This window comes from Clupea harengus, unplaced genomic scaffold, assembly GCF_900700415.2.
Source record: "Clupea harengus unplaced genomic scaffold, Ch_v2.0.2, whole genome shotgun sequence".
Classification (NCBI taxonomy): Eukaryota; Metazoa; Chordata; class Actinopteri; order Clupeiformes; family Clupeidae; genus Clupea; species Clupea harengus.
In genome coordinates, this window is record NW_024880457.1 from 1 (window position 1) to 21,843 (window position 21,843).

The window sequence follows — 21,843 nt, forward strand, 5'->3', positions numbered from 1 at the left end:
ATGTGTGTGTATACGCATTGTTTAATGTCCCCTTTTCCGTGCAAAAGCACTGTGGGGATTCATAACCTGGAGGGGTAGGCTCTGGTGGGAACTGCATCCTGACAGTCGCTTACTGAGCAATCAGGTGGATCTGTGGAGAGTGAGGTTTCTAAGCCAGTCTATTAACTGTGTTTACTTTTGTGTCAGATGGACGCCAGCATAGTTAATGGAGAATAACAACTTAGAATGAAACTTTGTAATGCTTACATCTGTAAAGCTAACATGAAGTGTTTAAGAGATTTAACAGTAGTGTATCGGGTGCCGGGACTGTATTATCAACACAAACATGCTTTTGCTGAATGCTTTGGGATACTGTTGAAGCACCAGCGAAACTCACATCGTAATACCCTCTGCTGTCGCTGAACGATTTTCCCCTACCTGCATATTCATTAAACTTTTTACCTTCACCTGTTTCATATTTAACAGCTATTGCTTAGTCTTCTCACTACAGGTTAGTGAGCCAAATACTTTGAGAAAAGGCACAAAAAAAAAAAAGTAATTTGAATTGCTAGCTTTTCCTCTATGGGGGCCCACCTGTGCGCTTTATACACCCCTGTGTCACTGACTCTGGACCGAGTTCGGCCCACATCCGGCCCAGATGCGGCCCTGCATCCAGTGGCCTCTGGGCTGGTTAGTTAGTGCTGTGGCTTTGAGCTTCACAGGCCCTGGCTTGCGCCTTTCTCCAGCTGCCAGGGACACACATCACGCATCACACACACACACACACACCACACAGCAGGCTGGCCGCACTGTACACACAAGTTGTATGCACACACTCCTGCCACTTTTTCATAAGAACTTGTACTTAATAAAACTGTTCATGCAACTAAGGAAAAATAAGGCTCCTCCTCTCCTGTTTTTTTCCCAGTACTCAATGTGGAATGAGTCACAAGTGAGACCAAAGCATATTTTTTTTTCTTGATGTTAAAGCACACTTATTCTAATGTTGAAGATGAGTTAAGGGCTGTTTCTAAGGAAAAGCATAAAGCATTTTTCTGGTTACTGGTTTTGCATCAGCTACAGATTTCTGACCATGTTAATGTGTAGGGCAGCACTGATACGCCTGGATAAAGGTGGTCATCACAGGAGTCACCTGGTTATTTGCACCGTAAAAGAGGAAACAGATGTAATTTGAATTTTTGTTTTTTAATTTCATGGTAAAACATGTTGCAATAAGTGCTACCTAATTAACAACCATTTTTACAAACAGGAAATGGAAGGAGGAAAACAAAAAAAAGATTAATTCTGTCAGAGAAAAAAGCCAGATCATTCTACATTCTACCAAAGAAAGTTTAGCAATCAACTAGAATGTCTGGAGGAAATTACCTGTTACTTGTCTCATTGTACAGTTTTCATTAATAGTCTTAAGCTGAATACCGTAGAAACACATTCAGTCTTGAATAACATAGGCCCCTCATATACTACAAGAAGCAAGCATGAATAAGCACTCCTCACACACACCCTCGTCATTAACCATTTATAAATTCAATTGGATTTCTTCTGTACCACAACTGTTTTTTAATTCATCCTCATATATACAAATACGCAAATCGTTTTGAACATGCTATAAGGTAACTTACTAATCAGATGTACAGTAGAACAGTATGGCATCCTCCCTCTGTAATGGGGGAAGACGAGATCACTGGCTTTAAAAATCCCAAAAGCGCATGATATGGTATTTAAGAAGACGGCAGGGTAACCTGCGTGTCCAGTAATGGTTGAGAATGGGGTGGGGCTGGGTGCATGGTAAAAGGGGGGTAAGGGGGCTATGGGGTGGCTGTCATGGTGATTGTGGCTTTCAGTCGCTCATCTCCATGTCCTCGTCCTGCTGGTCCTCGCTGGAGCCCTCGGAGCCCTTGTCTGCCTCCTCTTCCTCCTCCTCTGGGTTTTCCTGCAAGGGCTCCTGGGATTGGGGCGAGTGAGCTGAGTCAGAGCCTTTGTCCTGCTCTTCCTCCCCCTCTTTGTTGCTGTCGTATCCCTGCTCTTCTTCGTCATAATCTCTGGTCACCTAGCAACCAGAAAAAGACATACTTTTACAGATCCTAGAAGCAAATTGTCAATTTAAAAGGAGTTTTTTGAGCAAGTTGGCATTCAGAGAGGCTAAGAAAAGACCATTATTGTTTCAACTATTCAACATTTTTTTTGCATTTGTTTATCTTTGTGAAGCTCTGACAAATGTAAATAAATGCACAAAAACACAAGAAAGAACAAAGATGCAGTCCTAGACCACATTATGCTTATAATTGTTTGTACGTACCAATTCAGAAACAAATCCATTATAAACAGTTAAAAAGCATAAAAAGAACATACTATCTCTTGGTGACTGCCAGGCATGTTTCAATAAAAACCCAAGCCCACTGCTCCAACCAGTGAGTGACATGCAGCCACTCACGTTGCATTACCTTGACGTCTCCTTTCTCACTGTCGGACTTGCGCTCCCTATCCTTGTCCTTCTCTTTGTCCTTGTCCTTCTCTTTGTCCTTCTCCTTGTCCTTGTCTCTGCTCTTCTTCTTGCTGGGCGAGCGATCCCGTTTGTCCCGGCTGCGGTCTCTGTCCTCCTTCCTGTCTCGCTCCCGATCGCGCTCCTTGTCCTTCTTCTTCTCCTTCTTGTGCCTACGTACAACACAACACAAGGTTGGAGAGGTCACGCTGGATGGATTACATTTACACATTTAGCAGACGTTTTTAATCCAGAGCATTTTACAGTATAGTTCCCCTTCTGTCACTTTGTGAGACACCGCTCACAAATGGCGAACTAGATGCATGTATGCAAGTTGCTGAAACACCAACAATCAAGTCTTTAGGCAGGCAACGACTGGGCAGTGGAGGAGCCTAACTCCACCCTGGTCATGAGCTCAATAACCCAATGCCCATTGTCCGCCCTCGCCCCATCATAGCTAGCCTGTGGCAGAACTAGCAATTCTACTCTTTCAAGCTAGCCTACTCTTATTTCTTATCTTAGCTTTACTTACTATGCTGATGCAGCTTAACTGTCCAAATTGTGGAGCTGTCATGGCAAAAGGTGTCCGGGCACCTAAAGGGGTCCGGGCGACGTCATAATGGCTTTCGAACGACTCTTGAGTGACAGTTGCTATACCAACGCTAGCATTACGTAACCCGGACATTACGTAACCCGGACGCCTTTAGGCTATCAGTCAGTGAGCCTCAAGAGTCGTTCGAAAGCCATCAGCTACTTTTTAGTCGCTTAATATTGTGCCTAAACGGACACTACGTAACCCGGACGCCTTTTGGCTATCAGTCAGTGAGCCTCAAAAGTCGTTCGAAAGCCATCAGCTACTTTTAAGTCGCTTAATATTGTTGCACAACGGTGGAATTGCTAATCGCTAACGAGATGCTAGCGGCTAAGCCTATGTGCCTACTTACAGGAGACCGGCAGCCAATATTAAGCGACTAAAAAGTATCTGATGGCTTTCGAACAACTCTTGAGACTATCTGACTGATAGCCAAAAAGTTTCCAGGTTACGTAGTGTCCTTTTAGGCACAATATTAAGAGACTAAGCTGTAGTTTTAGCTACACCTGCCTGCCGGTATCCTGCAAGTTAGCAAATTTCAACAGGTTTCGCCGCTAGCATCTCGTTAGCGATTAGCAATTACTCCGTTGTGCTCTATAGTTAAAGGTGCTGCAAACAATTCCCTGTTTTGTGAAACTGTAATTGTGGGTGCCGTCAGATATGTCTAATAATTACAACACATTAAGGACTTTCTTAGAGCAACACAACGAAGGAATTGCTAATCGCTAACAAGATGCTAGCGCAAATTACTTTGATACTATAACAAACTAGCAAGTCAACAACTTTCCTAACACAGTCAAACATCAAGCACATGGTTGTTTTGCTTGGTTTATTGCAGGTAAAATACAGACAAGCTGGTCTCAAGTACAGAAGTATAATGCGAGATGCTCTGGGGTAAATAGCGTTATTGAGGTATTTAATGCAGCGCAAGTCTGTCACTTCGGAAAAAGTGTCCGATGACTGACTTCTTGCACAAGCTCTCAACAGGGTGCCAGACACAGGCTCTGTGCTCTCACAATGTTTGGCTGGGCTTCACTGTAAATATCCAAAGGAGTGGGGTTTGCTCCTACACACATTATGTTCCTAAGGCTGACGTTGGACTCCCTGTCCTACAGAACTTCCCTCACAAGAGGACTGATTCCAGACCTTCATTTCCTGTCTGTCTCTCTTTTTTCCGAAGGGGACACACAATTCGTTCCTCGACTGTCTTCGCCTCCTCGGTCTCATGGCCTCTACGATTCCCCTCGCCATGCTGCACATGAAGGATCTGTCCCTCACACAACATTCCCCTTGCGAGACGAGTCATGATAATGCAGCGCTTCTCTTTGGCCTGCGCACCTGGCAGACTCCCAATGTCCTCCCCATGGGCATCGTTATGATGTGCAGGGTGGTGACAGCAGACGCATCACCGATAGATTGGGAAGTGGTTTTTGAGGGACGAACAGTGAACGGAGCGTGGTCACCTGTGAGATTGTTTCAAATAAACTCTTCAACCTGTATATGGTACTTCTCTCTTTCTGTTATATCTGAGGGGAATTCATGTTCTGGTGCGTACAGATAACACCACAGGTGTTGTACCTGTGGCACCCGCTCCTGGAGACTTCACACCCAAAGCGAGCACCAGGGTGTCTGAACCAGTGGGCAAAGCTCCCGTCACGGGGGGGGGGGGGGATCTGCACTCGTCAGAATGGTCTCTCCGCCGTGAGGTTGTCAAAATGATTTGCTGTCCTATTCTTGCAGGCGAAAGGAGAGATTTCTTCCCAGACCAGAGCTGTGGGTGGGCCTTTCTCCTAAAGAAGATAAACTTGATCCAACTGTTGTTGCCACTATTCAAGGCTGTAGAGAATCTTTCACTACAAGTTCATCCAGACTTAATTGGAAGAGATTTGAATCGTGGTGCTTCACCAAGAGGCTGTTGCCCATTCGGTCTTCAATTGGAGCGATTTTGTCTTTTCTACAGGAACTGTTTGAAGAGGGCATTCCACATTAAAGGAGTTAACTGGCGGCCATTTCTATTCGTCATTTAGGTTTCAATGTGTCACCAGATACACGTGCTTTGGCCACTCGTTTTCTAAGAAGGGTACTGCCTCAGGTCAGCCTCACAGTCTTTAGTCCCACAATGGGATCTCTCCCTGGACGCTCTCTGCAATCACCTTTATCAAATTCCTCTCATATAAAGGGGCACTGCTTTTGGCTCTTGTAACAGCTAAACTCTCAGCGAGTCCCTTATGCACTCACCACAGACTTTGGTGCCCAAGGTTGTGACGCAGCTCACCCTTCCGGATATATCAAGCTAGCTTCTCTTTACCCTCACACCGTTTTCCTTCGATGAGGTAAGAAGAAGCACGGCTTATGTCCAGTGTGGGCTTTATGTACTTGTATGGACAGGTCAAGGAAGTTCAGATCATCTGACCAACTGTTTGTATGCTTTGCTCAACCCGCACTGGGTCAGTCTTTGACAAAACAACATCTTTCACACTGGATTGTGCAGGCATTAAAGCCTCCTATGAGAGGAAAGGTGTAAGCTTGCCACAAGTATACGGCCACTCTATGACGAACTTGTGGGCATTATTTCATGGCTTAGATATAAAGCAGATCTGTTTAGCTGCTGATTGGTCCAATTGTCATACGTTCTTGCTCTTTTATTGTTGGGTGTCACTGCACCATCGTTTGCACAGCGTGCTTTGCGATCAGGGCCTAGTGGCGAGTAGGCTTGGTGTTTGTGTACTGGGTTTCACGAGGCGAGAAGCAGATTATTTTATAACTCTTATATTTTTATCACATTCCAGGACCCATATGCGAGCTGGGTCATCTGGGTCAGCTGGACAAATCCAGAGCGCCTAAGGCAAAAAAAAAAAAAAAAAAAAAAGCTGTCATTCATGGCGCAATTCAACTTAATGGTGTTTTGAGCCCTCACCGTCGACTTCGTTGACGTTGGTTTGAATTTGAGATTTGAGCAAGCAACTTAATGTAGCTAGCTTTTAGCTGTTTTAAACCAAGGCACTTTACTTCAAAAATGTTGTTTTCAACCTGCTTACAAATCTGGTTAAAACAACTAGTGAAGGTGTTTTAGAATAATATTAATGCCATATGATATACAATAACTGATTTTATGTTAACACCACTAATTCATGTTAGCTGTCTAATTATTTAGCGCAATGCTAGCATGAATCTACTGTAATTAGATTTTTAAGCAAGTGTAGACAACTGCTAGCTAGCGGCTTGCTCAAATTCAAACCAACGTCTTCTCTAAAGTGGCAAGCTAGGAGCGCCTTCTAGGCAGCTGCCGCCTTGAAGTCGACAGTGAGGGCTCAAAACACCATTAAGCCACAATTCATCACGCGTGCAATGCATGTCAGCGAATATGTTCTCAATAGTATGTTTCAAGTATAGGCTACAGCCGAAACCCTCCTTCTGTTTTGATCAATAGTAATCGAGTTGATAAGCGTGTCGTCTTGTCTGATCAGTACGCAACTGTGAGGTGCGCGATTGGACAGAGCGGCCAGCTGCCATCACTCAACTTGCGTATGCATCCTAACTTCATCAGTCGGCCATTTTCAGTATTCATGGCTTTCAATGTATTAAAATATCTGCTATGTTGAGGACCTACACAGGTGTAGGCTATTATTTGATTTGTCTACCCGTTTGAACGAGTACCAGTAGACCGCGGGGGCCTCGGGAGAGGCAGACAACCGCATTGGTTTATCAATGAAAGCTCAGCTCGTTCTGAGGAGAGCGGATAGATTTGCGTTGCATCTCGAATATAATAATATTAATATTATCATTGATAAACCGGTGCGGTTGTAAACTGTCGTTCCGCTGCGAGGGCCAGCCCGACGTGCACGAATACACCTGTACAAATGCAAATTAAATTTCCACTCAAAATGCTGACAAAAGTTTGATTTCCAACGCAGCCTCCATTGGTGGGCCAATAGAAACACACTATTAAACATATGTGTGGACAGTTTTAATAATAAAAACAAAAAGAATGGTATGTAGGTTTGTATAATAAAAATGAATAGTAATAATAGATAAACTTGAATTTCATAATTTGTGTGTTCCATTTCTGACCACTGGTTAGTTCTAGATTCTATTGATATACATTTCAGTAGTTTGCTTATATATGTAAAGAGGTAAACCTTGATAATCTTTGAACCATACATGATAGCACCATGGGGCTTGGACTATTGTGAATGTATTAGCCTATCTATTTTAATCTAAAGTGCAAGCAAAATGGTTTCCTCAAGCATATCCTCCATTATTTATGAAATGGTAAAATGTAAGCTAATAAGGTGACATGGTAACACCGACTGTGCGCGCGTAGCGGGCAATTTTATTTTTTTGAGCACCGAAGACCCATTTTGACCCAGGAAAAACCCTGGTCTAACATAGTATTATAATATAGTATTCAATGTGGTAGAGTTGACCTATTCTATAGGTATGTTTTCTCTCTGGGTATTGAACCCATGATCTCAGTACCGTTACCACCACATTTACTCTTGCAGATGAGCCACTGGAACACCTGTGATGTCAACGGTACCTTGTGACCCACTTAGTCCAGGATTTTTGCTTACCTTCTGGGTGAGGGGGACCTGGACAGCTTCTTTCGTGGCGAGCGAGACTTTTTGGGTGATCTGGAGATGCTGCGGCTCTTCCTGTGCCGTCTTCTGAAGGGAAACAAACGATTGCTGGATGTCAGGAGAGGCTGAACTGTGACCTACTTTTCAAAGGCCTAGGATTTTACAGAATGTTTCCTAAGGATTATCTCCACAGACATTTCTCAGAATGCTAAGAGTTAACTACAACTAGTTAAGAAATCATAATCTAACAATTCTTCAGAGGATGTGAGTTTTGAAAAAAACAACAACAAAAAAAAGACATGGATAAGGTACGTTTTTTTTATTTATTTTTTATTAAAAGATTAAAAACATGTCTGAAGAAAGAATAAATAGTAGGGCTGAACGATTTGGGGAAATAATCTAATTGCGATTTTCCCCCCCAATATTGCGATTGCGATTTAATATGCGATTTTTTTTATTTTATCCTAATTTTTTTCCCAACAAATCGTAATGAATGATTTCAATATGACCAACACAATATTAGATACATTTAGTGTAAAATATTATTTCCCACAATTTAAATTTTGATTTAACTGCTCATTACAGAATCAAACAACAACAACAAATCGGTGGCTTTGCCACTGTGCATTTAAGTAATTTAAACAAAGTCATTGTAAGAATAAACACAAGGCATGCACTTTTTAAACACTGTGTGCAAAATTTACCATCTTAATAAAAAAAAAAAAAGAATTATAATTATTTTAAAATTTTTTTAGATCACGTTTTTAATCGCGAACGTTGCGGTTAGAAAATCGCGTTCTATCATATCGCGATTAAATCGCAAATGCAATTAATCGTTCAGCCCTAATAAATAGGCAATTTTCTTCCAGGACTACAGACATTGAAAAGAAGGTCATGTTCTGAGAAGGTCCATCTGTCTAAGAAACCTTTTTGTTAATGGACCTGGCATAAAACTGACAGAAGTGCAGAAGTGAGATAGTCTCTCCCTTACCGACTGATGCTCCGAGATCGTCGTCCGCTGCTGTAGCTCTTCGGCGGAGTTTTGGAGCGCTTGCGAACCTTTTCATCTTTCCTCCTGTCCCTGAAAGTCAGTGCATCAAGATTTAAGATCTGACAGCATCCTCCAAAAGGACATTTTACCAGACTTGTGCTATTACTTTACAACCAGAAGGGAATATTTTTTAATATTACATTATGTAGTATATCATTAAAATGTACTGTAGCGTTTTTATTTTATTTTATTTATTATATATTTTTTAATTTGACAGTTTATGAACTCATTCCCTAAATAAATAACAAATAAACATTATCAACATACAAAATAAACTAAATAAGCATACTAATTACTTACTGACTGCAGTCAAATTACTTATACAGCAATATTACTTATCCACAGAAGTGGCTTGGTCAGATGGACCACAACTCAAAGGAACCCACCTGGACCTGCTGTGGGATCGTCTGCCCCGGTCCTTTGAGTGAGACCTCCTCCTCCTGGGACTCTTCGACTTCCTCCTGCTTCTTGAGCGTGACCGCCGTCGCGACCTGCTCTTTGAGCGCCTGTGATGGGGGGACAATATGGCTCAACATAGGGCAGGAACACAAGCATATGGCATTCAAACTTAAACAGGGTTGTGATAGGACAACAGTTACCTGTGTCTTGAACGAGAACGAGACCTTCTTCGTCGTGACCTTGACCTGGATCTAGAATGTTTCCGTTTGTCGTCTTTCTTGTCTGCAAGTGAAGATTTTTTTTTTTTTTTTCGCTCAATTGAAAGCAATGATGTCTGATTTGTCAACAAAATCCAAAGATATCCTCAAGATTATACTGTACAATCAAGAGATTACACAGTCTTACATAAATGCCCAAACACCCCTTTCAGACCCAGACAGGACTTTCTCAATTAGCTCTCGAGACAAACCACCAAACAAAAGACCAACTCACTTCCAGGCTCAATGGCGGCGGAGATCAACGACTGTGCTTCCCTGACCCTCTTCATGGCCTCCTCAATCTCCTTGTTTGCTGCATCGGCCTTCAGATTAGGGTTCATATTCAATCCAGCTGCCATTTGATTCAACCTGGGCAGTTTAGAAAGAATAATTGAACTACTGAATAATGGTTAAACAACTGAATGACAGTGTTATTAAGTGTATGGTACTGATGTTTGAGGTTATCAGACTTTTATTACTTACTTAGGATCCACAGATGTCATCAGCTTCAGAAGCTGGTCGGCTGATAGGGACTGGAGACACATGAAAATTATAGTAAGTCACAGTATAATGTTTTCACTGCACATAGTTCAGTCCATCAGTCAAAAAAGAAAAAAAAACACTGTTACCTGTATGTGTATTAAAATGCTGAATAAGCAACACTTAACTATGTTTCAAATGAATGCTGAATTACAAAATCTCAAAGCCCATACAGGTCAACATACAGCACCCAGTATTTCTTACCTGGGGGTTCATGTTGGGCCCAGTCATCCCCAGAGCTGCCATGGTGGGGTCCATGTTGGGGCCTCCGAGACCGCCAAGAGGAACACCTCCCATCTGCAGCACAGATATCCCATGAGAGCTTGCAGGCTCTGACAGCAGGAAGTAAGCTAACAAAGCACTAAGCTAACTCAGGCTAACTAAGTACAACTGCATCAAAATGTATGGATACGGGTATTTGAGTTTAGATGAACAGATAAATATGTATAAAACCGTTTCAGACTCACTGATGCCATTGGGTTTGGAGTGGGCAAGAGCCCTCCTCCTGGTAGTAATCCTGCGACAGCATTGGCTGGTGCTAGAAGTGACAGAGCTTTCGATTCGTCAGGAATCACACCTATAGGGAACCATAAGAGAAAGAATTAACACACACCCCTGCACTTGTTGGTTATAAAGACAGACAGACACACACACAGACCCGCAAAAAGGGTCTCCTCAGACAGGTTCTACACATTTACACATTTGCTCTGAGATCAAAACTGGGTCCCTGATAAACAGTACGATTGCATAGTACTACACAAAATGTCACTAAACACACTGCCAAGATGTTATCACCTGAACTTGTTTTTTTAAGTCATGAACCAAATGAAAGCAAGCACAGCCGGCTGTCCAGTGGGATGTGCTCTCAAGTTTCATAAGATGTTTTATGAACAAGCGATTCGCGTCGGCTGCTTCGCTACAAAGCACACAAACACATCAAGATAGACAAAACAGGGTTTATAACTTCGGAGTAACACAGCAAATTCAAAATGCATGACTATAGGCTAAAACTTACCATTACAGAGAGACATAAGACTAATTATTATGTATTGGGCTTTTGCTGGTATTAATGTTGCCAGTACTTACATACAAGGTTAAAATGAAACTATAAAAAAAAAAAAAGGAAAAACAGATGCACACTCTGTACAGCCCCAAACACACAACTGCTTGCTATTTTTTTATTTTTTTTTTAAGTAAAAGCATTTAGTCCATGCTCTGAATGAGAAGAGACATGGCACTGCCTTGAGTCTAAGCAATCAAGGCCAGCAAAAGCCCTTTAACTGATATCACAGTGTGGACCATGTGCTAAAGAGAAGAGACAGCAGAAGAGGTGAACAAAAACATGGACGTTTTGTGAGATGAATGAGATCCGTGGTTGTATGTGGGATCTGAAATCAATTTAATTTAAATCTTTTTTTTTTGTTTTTGTTTGTTTTTTTGTGTGTGAAGAACACAACAAAGACAGAGAACACTTGAGAAACGGGACAAGCTGCAGACAAAACGGTTGGGTGGTATTTTCTGCGCGGGCCAGGTATTTAGGACTGGCAGAACCAGGAAAAAGAACTGTAAAACACAACAACAAAAAAAGAAAACCACCGTTAAGAACATCTTTCGCTGTATCCACGCCTCTGGATCATGTGGAGAGGATCACTTAAAACATTCTACTGCATTTACAATGCTTTGACCATAGTCTCGCTTGCTTTATTAGTGCAGATATTAGAGGGCGTGAGAGAACACAGAAACAGCTATGCAGATGAAACGAATCCAAACTACTGCAGAAATGCTTTCAGACAAAGGTCCCCTGGGGAGCATGGAGGGTTATCATCTTAATACCAACCTCGTCCAAAAGAACAGCATAACAAACATGCAGAGATTCGTTTCACCTGAACCTAACACCACACCATTTAGTGTAGTTGTGCATGCTCTTCAACTTATTATTGGAAATATAAAACAAATGAGTCTTTCTTCTGGTTAAAGATTATGCTTGTGTGCCTCTTAACCTCTACGTGCACCCCGTCCAACTCCAAGCTGGTAGGATGCCATAATGATCTGATCGCTATGTCTTTATGATGTGATAAATCAGAGAAAGAATGCCTGTTTACAACAAGATAACGTCTGAGTTGAAGGTATGCCGCCCTTTAAGTTTTACAATCCTCAGTGGGCACACCTGGAGACTAAATGTTCTTGTCTGCTACAAAAATTACACACAAATGACAAAGAGAAACAGTTGAGCACAAGGTATAAAATGCAACAACGGGTGAGACGTGCTGTATGTGGGAGCCAGGGGGTCTGTCTCTCTCCTTCCTTTCTTCGTACGAAGTGGGTCCCATTTAGACCAAAGATTTGACACAATATAGTGTTTTCAGCAAAGCCCTACTAAGTGATATTACATTTACATTACATTTAGACATTTAGCAGACGCTTTTATCCAAAGTGACGTACACGGGAGATTAAAGCAGCAATAAGAAGTTATGTTCCAAAACTAGCAAGCTATCTATCTAAAAGGCAGGCAAAAACCTTGCAAACCCCACCAACAGCCCAGTTACCACTGATAGAAGCTTGCCAACACACTAACTGGTGTCTTTTGGCAGTATAGCTGGCAATGTCATGCTGAGAAAGCTTTTCTTCCATTTTTGCAGGGTGTTCCAGCCCGGTATACAGAACTACATAGGGCATATCCTGGATGGCTAGTGGGAAAGACACAGGTGTTTATCTGTCCTTCACATAACCATGTGCTATCAAAATGAATTTGAGGATGGTACCATCACTGGCTGCCTATAAAACCATACCTCAAAAAGTGTCAAATTGTTGCATAATGTTACTTTAAGACAATCAACATGCTTTGGTATTACCAAGGCTAGTTTTGATTCTCAAAGAGTGCAATACTTGGAATGGACAGAATACAAGTTATGATTGGAGTCCCTCTCCCAGCATGCATTTCTTTGACACAAATCTAGTCAGCCACGTCAGGAGAAACACCTACCTTCAGCAAATGGGACGACAATCAAGGCTCTGTCCACGAAGACTGTGTTAGTCAAGTGCTGGGATACGCCAACCGATTCAGACTCGAGGAACTTTACAAAACAGACACGTGAAGTCACAGGCAAGGGAGAATCACTGGAAGAAAATATAAAAGCTTTTGCAAGAAATACACACAAGGTTCTTCAGTATTTCCGGTAACTCAAACAAGAGGTTTAAAAACAAGGCTGTGTAAAATATATGAATGCCAGGAATCATTTCATAAACTACTTTGTTGTCTACTGTACTTAGGATACACTAGACATTCAACAACCAAAAGCAAATCATTGAATCCCCAGTCAAGCTGTCTTGGTTTGGCCAATGATGTCCCAGGGGCCCAGGGGGTCTTGGACGTCCTACCTTAACTGCAGTTATGACGTGCAGCCAGATTTATTCGACAGGTGAAAAACAGCAAAAGCACAAAATACATATGTTAGCTCTTTGCCGTCGCACCAAAACTAACCTTTTTCAACTGTCAATTTATATTCTCAGCAGGCTACAACCTTCACTCAATGACCTAGCGTTACTCCCAAGTAGTGTCAGGCATGGTCATTTTACCCTAAGTTTCTACATGCACTCATTAACATTACCTTGAATATTAAGACAGTCGTCTCGTGCAAAATACCCTCATAACTACCTAAACAGATATGACCATTGCTAGGTAGCCAGATTAAGACAGCTAACTCACTTACCTTTACCAATCTCCAACTGGCGTTATTTCATGTACAATGTGTATTACTCAATAGCAAGAGTTATTTGTAACCTATGCAGATCTAACGTTAGCGCACAGGCAGAGTAACTTGCAAGCAAGCACGCTATATAATCATAGCTATCTAAATATTATAAGCCAAGCCAAGACTGGACAACTTCAGTATCAAGGGCTAGTACATAAATCTAAAACAAGCGATAATGAAAGTGTTTGGATCGACAACACGGGCTGGCGACAGATTGCTTGCATTGACGTCTGCTTGGTCTCAGTGACTTTTAAAGTACAACTGGTATCGATACATAAATCTAGGTTAGTTTACACATGTATTAATAATAAATACATGTATATCTAAATTACGCCAGGTTTCAACGTTAGACTGGGTCATCGTTTATGTTCGCTAGCAAAGTAAACGTTAACTGTTAATGAGATCACTTCAGGCAATTCCTCAGGATCAACATCACCCAGTTAAAGTCAGCTATGATGGCTGGGTTAGCTAGCTAGGCAAACTGACGTTAGCACTCACTCACTGCTAGCAAGCTATTCCTTCCGTCAACCAAATAAATGCTGGTTCTAAAATACTCACTCAGGTGGAAACAGCTTCAACTCTTCGATATTCCCCAGGAATCCAAAGAGTGTTCTCATCTGTTCAGAGGTTGTGCTTGGAGACACATTTGTCACCTGAATTACGTTAGTAGTTGAGCTCATTTTCGTTCCCTTGCTGGTCGCCGATGGCTAATGTTAGCTAGCCTGCCTAGCCAACAATATCAGCAACCAGACTAGCTATGTAGCAGTGTATCTACTAACTTAGACCAAATAAAACGATATCGCTAGACAGCTAGTGTCGTTTGTGTACTCTAGTGTTGTAATTGCACTTGCATGCCAACTAGTAACAAAATTGCGGCCTGCAAATTAACAGCAATGCTTTTAGCGGCCTTCCCCTAACAGCAAAGCGTGACTTTCGACAGTTGAACTTGGTTGAACCTCATCTGTCGTTTCAAGATAAAAGTCTTATATTTTGTTGTGGAGTGACTATGCAGTTTCGAAAACAGTCACCAACACCAACTAAATATAAACATCAATGAGTTAATGACCGCAAGCTAATAGTATAACAGTAACGTTATTATCTATAAAATATACATTTCTGTGGATTACTTTACCAAAAGAACTCTTATTAACAAAAGCGGAACACATTAATGACGTTTGACAGTACGCCACCAGGCGCGGCAAATGCTATCAGCAGTTGTTAGCACAAATAACGTAGCAGAGGCTGCATCTGTATTAAAGTGTTTTTCGAGTAATTGACAGATTTACCAAATGTCCCGTTTTAAAAGAGGCGGAATAGCCGATTCCAGGGCTGGGTTTAGGACGGAAACACAAGTTTCGCCTATTCCTAACGGCCTATTAAAAGCAGCTAGAAAAAGTGGGCAGTTAAATCTATCGGGAAAGGGTTTGACTGAAGGTAAGGTAAATGGCACACCGCAAGTAAATGCCAGCTACGTGTGACTGGAGTGAATTAACGTTAGCTATAAAAATCAATGTTACAGTAACAGCGGTTGTTGTGTTTGTTTATTTGGCATATCCTAGATATATATATATATATAAAAAAAACAGCCCTGTTCTGTGTGCATAACATTCCATTTTCTTCATATTAACTTGATTTGCAGTTCCACTCCGCGTCTGGAGGCTTAACTTAGACACACCTGAGGAGGCCAATCAAAATGTATCTTTCGGTGCAGACGATCGGTGGTGGGAACAAACAGATCTAACCAAGCTTATCCTCTCATCAAACAAGCTCGATGCTCTGTCAGAAGATGTAAAGCTGCTGCCAGCTCTTGTTGTTTTAGATGTAAGTAAGTTACGGAAATAGCTACTGATGCTGACTGCCTCAGGGATTCATTGGTTTGATGTAGAATATTTTTTCAATGCACATGGATATTGCCCAATGACCTTTTCAGCAATATTGAATTTTCTCAATTTTAAGGTCCATGACAATCAACTCACTACATTACCCAAAGAAATAGGTGAATTGGATCAACTTCAGAAACTTGTTCTAAGGTAGGTTTATGTCACTGCACAATGTTTTCGATGCACTGAGCACGATTTAAGCTATTAAGTCCGATTCATTTTGTTTGCATGGGTCTTGGCATCCTTAAATACACTTGGCAGGTAGCCTACACAACATGGCCATCATCTTTTTTGTTCAATGTCTTCAGTCATAATAAGTTGAAAGAGCTGCCTTTGGAGCTATGGGGACTGACAAACCTCCGAAGTCTTCACCTGCAGCAGAATCAACTGGAGGGCCTTCCACAGGAAATTGCGCAGTTGATCAATTTGGATGAAATAGTGGGTGTGGTTCTAACTTGTGATTGTGTAATTGTGGCAAATGGGTCATTGGATAAATATTTATTAGAATAAGTTCTCTACCTCACGATTGCATGTGTCTATTTTAGTCTGTGCAATATGGTCTGAAAGTTATTTTTATTATTATTAGAGTAGTTGTTAATGGTGTTAATGGTCTAACAGTGGTTAACATTTTAAGTGCATAAATTCAGTCATGAATGTTTCTCTCAAACCATGCTATGCAAACCATGCTTGATGTTGTAAATTATATTTGAATTACAGGATCTCTCCAACAATCAGTTAGCAGAAGTTCCAGATGGTCTAGGCAACCTGACAAAGTTGGTTAAGCTCAATCTGTCTTGCAACAAGTTAAAGAGTCTATCTCCTGCAATCAGTAACATGAAGAGTAAGTATGCACATCAAGTTCAAGGGCACCCTATATTAACTACATAAGATGTGAAATATATGACAAATTCACACGAAATCTAAAGGCAAACATAAAAATGTATACATTGTCTAAATGTGTAATGAATTTACCTTATTTTGAAAGTAATGTAGTTACCTTATTTTGAAAGTAAATTGTTTGCCTTCCCTAGATCTGAGAATGCTGGACTGCACCAAGAATCAGCTGGAGAGTATTCCCCCTGTGATGGCCAAGATGGAGTCACTGGAGCTGCTGTATCTGAGGCACAACAAACTACGATTCCTTCCAGAGCTGCCGCAGTGCAAAACCCTCAAAGTAAGACAGGACAGTTCATTTCATAATTTACTCATGTTTATAGCTGTTTATCTATGTAGTTCATTTAAGGTTATGTTTAAATGTGTAGTCCTTGAGTATAAACTGTTACACTTTTTGTCAATTTGTGGTCTGTTCTTCCTGCATCTTTCACTACTGGGAAACAAAGAGTGACTTGGGACCGAACGGTACTCTCATTCCAGCAAATCGGCAACAAGGGATCCTCTGTAACACTCCTTCAGGAGCACTGGCTGATTGTTGATATTTGAACTCAACAGCCAATCTTTCGCCAGTATCAAGGACTAAACCTTTAAATGGCCTTGACTTATGGGTCATTTCATAGAGGTAGAGAGAAGGTAGATCATTGTGTGTCTCCTAGGAACTCCATATGGGGAACAATCAGATAGAAGAAATGAAGGCCGAGTACATGAAACACCTGAGTGCCCTCAGTGTCCTGGAGCTGAGGGACAACAAGCTGAAGGTCCTGCCTGACGAGGTCACTCTACTGGAAGGCCTGGAGCGCCTGGACCTCGCCAACAATGACATCACCAGGTGCCCCAGTTCCCCTACCTTATCACTAATACTACTACTGCTACTAGTACTAATAGTATTACTGCTTCTACTACTATAACTACTACTGCTACTGTGATTACTACTTCTGCTGCTACTACTACTATAACTACTGAGATTACTACTATAACTACTACTACTACTATTGCTGCAATTACTACTACTGCGATTACTACTACACCTATAACTACTAATAGTACTACTACTACTGCAACTATTACTACTCCTATTCTTACGACTGCAACTATTACTACTACTATTGCCATTACTACTACTGCTTCTACTACTACTACATCTACTACTACTAATAATAATGATAATGATGCATCGATGAAGTACTTTTCCTTAAACTATTTCTGCAACCCAGGAAAAAAAATCCTAAATGTCCTTTATCGTAAAGCAGTAAGGCCTAAAAACCTTTTCTTATGTTTTCATTCCCTTCTTCTCCTGACTGATGTATTTGGCCATAACACTGTACGCCCATCAATCACACAGCACAGCATCCCGAGTTAAAAGGAGCATGTGCTTGGCTGGATGGTGCTGGTGGTTAACATTTCTTCTTTGTTTTCTCCGCCCCCCCCCCCCCCCCCCTCTGAATGAATGAGTCAGCCTGCCTTGCACTCTTGGCAACCTGCCCAATCTGAAGAGCGTGTCTCTGGAAGGAAACCCTCTGAGGGGCGTGCGCCGAGACCTCCTGACTGTGAGTGCATCCTTCAGCGCCCAGCTGCTTGGCCTGGCTTCAGCAGCTGGCCGCTGGTGACCACACAACAACCCCCCTGTTTTGCCCCGGCTGTGCCTCTCAGCTCACTTGCCTCCTCATGTCTGTCTCCTCTTTTCAGAAAGGCACTGGGGAACTGCTGAAGTACCTAAGAAGTCGCATCAAAGGTACGACAGTGAGAGTTCAACGCGTGTGTGCTCAGCTGATGGACGTCACTTCAATGGTTCAGATTACAGTATTTATATGTTTTACGAATATTTTTTTCCCCCTTGTAAAAGAGCCAGACGGTAGTACTGCAGAGCAACCCAAAACAGCCATGACCCTGCCCAGTCAAGCAAGGATAGATGTTCACTCTATCAACACACTGAAGACTTTAAATTATAGGTATGATTTTTAGCGTGTGTATGTATGTCAAAATAATTGAAGACGTCTTGTAAGTCATCTTAGATTGCATGAGGGAAACAATTTCTCTCTTAATTGTTCCACAGTGAAAAGCAGGAGTCGATGGTCCCTGACGATGTGTTTGACGCTGCTGGGGGAAGTCAGGTTGCCACTGTAAACTTCTGCAAGAACCAGCTGACAGAAGTGCCTCCCAGGTCTTTGGTTACAGTTCCTCCAGCCTCATTTTTGAAACAAGGTCATAAAGATGTTCAGTACTTAGGGGTCCTCACTGTGTGTGTGTGTGTGTGTGTGTGTGTGTGTGTTTGTGTGTGTTTGTGTGTGTGTGAGTAGACGGTGGGCTGTTTTCACAGTAGAAATTTCATGTCCTTGTAGAATGCATGGTAGTAGAGGACCCCTGGTGTATTCTGTACCTGAGGTCTGTATGTGACCTATAGTCCTTCAAAACTGGACCTTCTTAGAAGCTAGAATGCGTTAAATCACCATTCTTGATTCCGCCTGTTTTTCATCTGAAGGCTTGTTGAGTTGAAGGACACCGTCTGTGATGTCAACCTTGGGTTTAACAAACTGACCAGCATCCCACTGGACTTCTGTATGCTGAAGCAGCTGAACTACGTAGATCTCAGGTAAACAATACAGAATCACCAGCTCAAGGTGTATGCATTACATAACATATAAACCACTTGTAGGTGTGTAAAGAGGATTGGGAAAGGGTGAAAATGTATGAAATGATTGGATGGAAATCAGTAGAAGCTGATGTGAAGACATTTGACATCATCGTTGGCAGAGGTAGCACTGAGTAAGATAACACAAGTAAATAACAATGAGGTCTTTTGTGCTCAGAAACAACTTTTTGACTGCACTGCCACCAGAATTGGAGGGTCTTGGCAAACTAAGGAGCATCATTTTGTCATTCAATAGGTAACTTCACACTTTCAATATTGCATTAAGTAAAAATGCTGGGATCAAAAGACTAATTATCTCTTACCCTTTCATAGGTTCAAGACTTTCCCAGATGTTCTATACAAGATAGCCACACTGGAGACCATTTTGATGTGTAACAATACAGTCAGTGCTGTTGACCCAGTTGGGTTGAAGATGCTGGAGAAACTGTCCACATTAGACCTGCAGAACAATGACCTCCTGCAGGTGCCTCCAGAATTGGGCAACTGTACCAGCCTCAGGTAAGAATGGCAGCCGTCTTCATTCCGTCTCGTCACTGCTCATGTAAAGGCCCTGTGGTAGAGCCCCAGCCCCAGCCCCAGCCCCATCTCCGTGTCTCTCCCATACTGTAAAGGCCCTGTGGTAGAGCCCCAGCCCCAGCCCCATCTCCGTGTCTCTCCCATACTGTAAAGGCCCTGTGGTAGAGCCCCAGCCCCATCTCCGTGTCTCTCCCATACTGTAAAGGCCCTGTGGTAGAGCCCCAGCCCCATCTCCGTGTCTCTCCCATACTGTAAAGGCCCTGTGGTAGAGCCCCAGCTCCAGCTCTGTGTCTCTCCCTTACTGTAAAGGCACTGGTAGAGCCCCAGCCCCAGCTCTGTGTCTCTCCCTTACTGTAAAGGCCCTGTGGTAGAGCCCCAGCCTCAGCTCTGTGTCTCTCCCTTACTGTAAAGGCACTGGTAGAGCCCCAGCCCCATCTCCGTGTCTCTCCCATACTGTAAAGGCCCTGTGGTAGAGCCCCAGCTCCAGCTCTGTGTCTCTCCCTTACTGTAAAGGCACTGGTAGAGCCCCAGCCCCAGCTCCAGCTCCGTGTCTCTCCCATACTGGTGCTCCAGTTAGGACTGCACCAGAGCATGGCCTTATGAAATAGTTATGATGCACCGTTGCTGGGACTTCATGTAAATCAAACAATTCCTGAATTATTGAATACTCAGTCGTAAAAAAAATACCCCCTTCTTGCCGTACCCCAACAGGGCTCTGATGCTGGATGGGAATCCTTTCCGAAATCCCAGAGCAGCGATCGTGGCTAAAGGAACCGATGCTATCCTGGAGTACCTGCGCAGTAGAATTCCTACCTGATCTTAACTACGCACAAGAATATGTCTGTGAGAGTGTGATGTCCTCGTAATCATCAAACATCGTAGTTTGAGGCATTATGCATTCTTCTCTTTTTTCCACTTCAGATAAAACAATGAACTGCGTTTACATTCTGACATTGAACACTACCAATGGCTCTTTTGCCAATAATCCAGTGTTTTTTTTTACCATCAGCTTCCACTCCCATTGATTGACATTGAATTGTGGTTGAACAGTGGATGTGTGTCATTGTTCTGTGACAAAACAAACTGGTGCACGTTCACTTATTCAGCACTTCCTGATGTATGTCATTGTTCTGTGACAAAACAAACTGGTGCACGCTCACTTATTCAGCACTTCCTGCCACTTTGGTCTGTAATTGACAGTTCTTTTCCTGTTCGGCTGTTCGTTTTTAACGATCAGCCTCTTATGTACCTATGACATGATTTTACACCTAGGTCGTGTTTGAAAGTTTGCTTATGACAATAAAAACCTCGTCTTAAAATACATATGAAATGATATGAAAGAGAAAAAAAACTGAATGTGACTGAATCATGATCAAAATAACGTTGACTACATTTTGCAATTTGCATTTTGTCAAAAGTCACAGCTGTCAATAAAACTGAGTCTGTTGAACAACATTATGGTATACATTTTGTTATGTCAGATTGGTAGAAAATAATCTCAATCATCTCATTATTATTAGGATGATGGCTTATCTTAAATATTGACATATAAACATTGACATTTAGATGTGTTTGATGAAAGTATGTACATGCAGAAAGTAGTATTACTTGATTCAAAGACCACAGTGTAACAAACGGTAACAATAGTGACGTTTTATTAATTTTACAATAAAGACCTTCATACATTATTCAAAACACCCCTTAGATACTGAAAAAATCTGTACTTCCCCAAAGCCGAAAATGGCTCTGTAATCTGCTGCACAGTATTTAACTTTTTGTCATTTTTCAAAAGTTTTATTAATAAAATGTATCTTAAATATGTACAGTTGGCATCTGAAAAATGCATTCTAGACACAGAATGTATATATATATATATACCCTTTTATCAATTACACATTTTGTGTTAATTCAGAAATAAAACTGGAAGGATTAAACTTGCATGTGCAAATAAATAGTATGATAGGTTGTCACTCAATCCACCCTAACTAAACTGAACGGTTTTTCTTTCTCGTGATAAAAAATGACTTTTTACACACACTCACAAAAAGAAAAGGAACCAAATGAAGCAGCTTTCAAGTCCAGGAAGTCCCCACACTGCAGAAGCTTTGTGTACATTCACAATCTATAGGAATAAATTATCTCCATGTGTCTTCATTCACAGGTATTTACATCAATACTGCAATTAGACTCAATAGTACCATATATAAGCTTTATATTTAATAGTATTTTAAACACATACAAAAATGACAATTT

The 21,843-nt window shown here is 41.8% G+C and overlaps 2 protein-coding genes across 3 annotated transcripts; one reads left to right on the top strand and one right to left on the bottom strand.

Annotated features, from left to right (window-relative positions):
• Positions 1 to 1,166: 1,166 nt before the first annotated feature.
• On the bottom strand, positions 1,167 to 14,713 carry LOC122132191 (serine/arginine-rich splicing factor 11-like). Of its 2 annotated transcripts, none has more exons than XM_042707009.1 (12): positions 14,209 to 14,713; positions 12,882 to 13,015; positions 10,366 to 10,475; positions 10,103 to 10,195; positions 9,842 to 9,891; positions 9,594 to 9,727; positions 9,302 to 9,383; positions 9,089 to 9,208; positions 8,643 to 8,732; positions 7,646 to 7,735; positions 2,442 to 2,652; positions 1,167 to 2,047 (listed from the first exon to the last, which is right to left on the bottom strand). In XM_042707009.1, the coding sequence occupies exons 1-12, from the start codon at positions 14,328 to 14,330 to the stop codon at positions 1,838 to 1,840; spliced, it is 1,446 nt and encodes a 481-aa protein (XP_042562943.1). In that variant the 5' UTR covers positions 14,331 to 14,713; the 3' UTR covers positions 1,167 to 1,837. The 2 variants fall into 2 exon arrangements, with proteins under 2 accessions (XP_042562943.1, XP_042562942.1); XM_042707008.1 differs by having other exon boundaries at positions 7,646 to 7,738; positions 14,209 to 14,708.
• Positions 14,714 to 14,814: 101 nt separating this feature from the next.
• Positions 14,815 to 21,411, top strand: lrrc40 (leucine rich repeat containing 40). Its single transcript, XM_042707007.1, has 15 exons — positions 14,815 to 15,084; positions 15,290 to 15,471; positions 15,607 to 15,680; positions 15,839 to 15,968; positions 16,248 to 16,371; positions 16,562 to 16,704; positions 17,081 to 17,253; positions 17,881 to 17,971; positions 18,111 to 18,156; positions 18,268 to 18,373; positions 18,478 to 18,585; positions 18,904 to 19,014; positions 19,232 to 19,309; positions 19,387 to 19,572; positions 20,302 to 21,411. Exons 1-15 carry the CDS (start codon positions 14,940 to 14,942, stop codon positions 20,405 to 20,407), a joined length of 1,803 nt encoding a protein of 600 aa, XP_042562941.1. The 5' UTR covers positions 14,815 to 14,939; the 3' UTR covers positions 20,408 to 21,411.
• Positions 21,412 to 21,843: the final 432 nt, after the last annotated feature.

What these genes read in the sequence shown, in the direction of transcription:
- LOC122132191 (XM_042707008.1), bottom strand. Translation starts at nt 14,330, where the DNA reads ATGAGCTCAACTACTAACGTAATTCAGGTGACAAATGTGTCTCCAAGC. An exon ending in TGTCGTCCCATTTGCTGAAG is followed by an intron (nt 10,476 to 12,881) that starts GTAGGTGTTTCT and finishes GGTTCCCTATAG; the next exon opens with GTGTGATTCCTGACGAATCG. An exon ending in CGTTCTCGTTCAAGACACAG is followed by an intron (nt 9,209 to 9,301) that starts GTAACTGTTGTC and finishes CCCCCATCACAG; the next exon opens with GCGCTCAAAGAGCAGGTCGC.
- lrrc40 (XM_042707007.1), top strand. Translation starts at nt 14,940, where the DNA reads ATGTCCCGTTTTAAAAGAGGCGGAATAGCCGATTCCAGGGCTGGGTTT. An exon ending in CAGCTCTTGTTGTTTTAGAT is followed by an intron (nt 15,472 to 15,606) that starts GTAAGTAAGTTA and finishes CTCAATTTTAAG; the next exon opens with GTCCATGACAATCAACTCAC. An exon ending in GGCAACTGTACCAGCCTCAG is followed by an intron (nt 19,573 to 20,301) that starts GTAAGAATGGCA and finishes GTACCCCAACAG; the next exon opens with GGCTCTGATGCTGGATGGGA.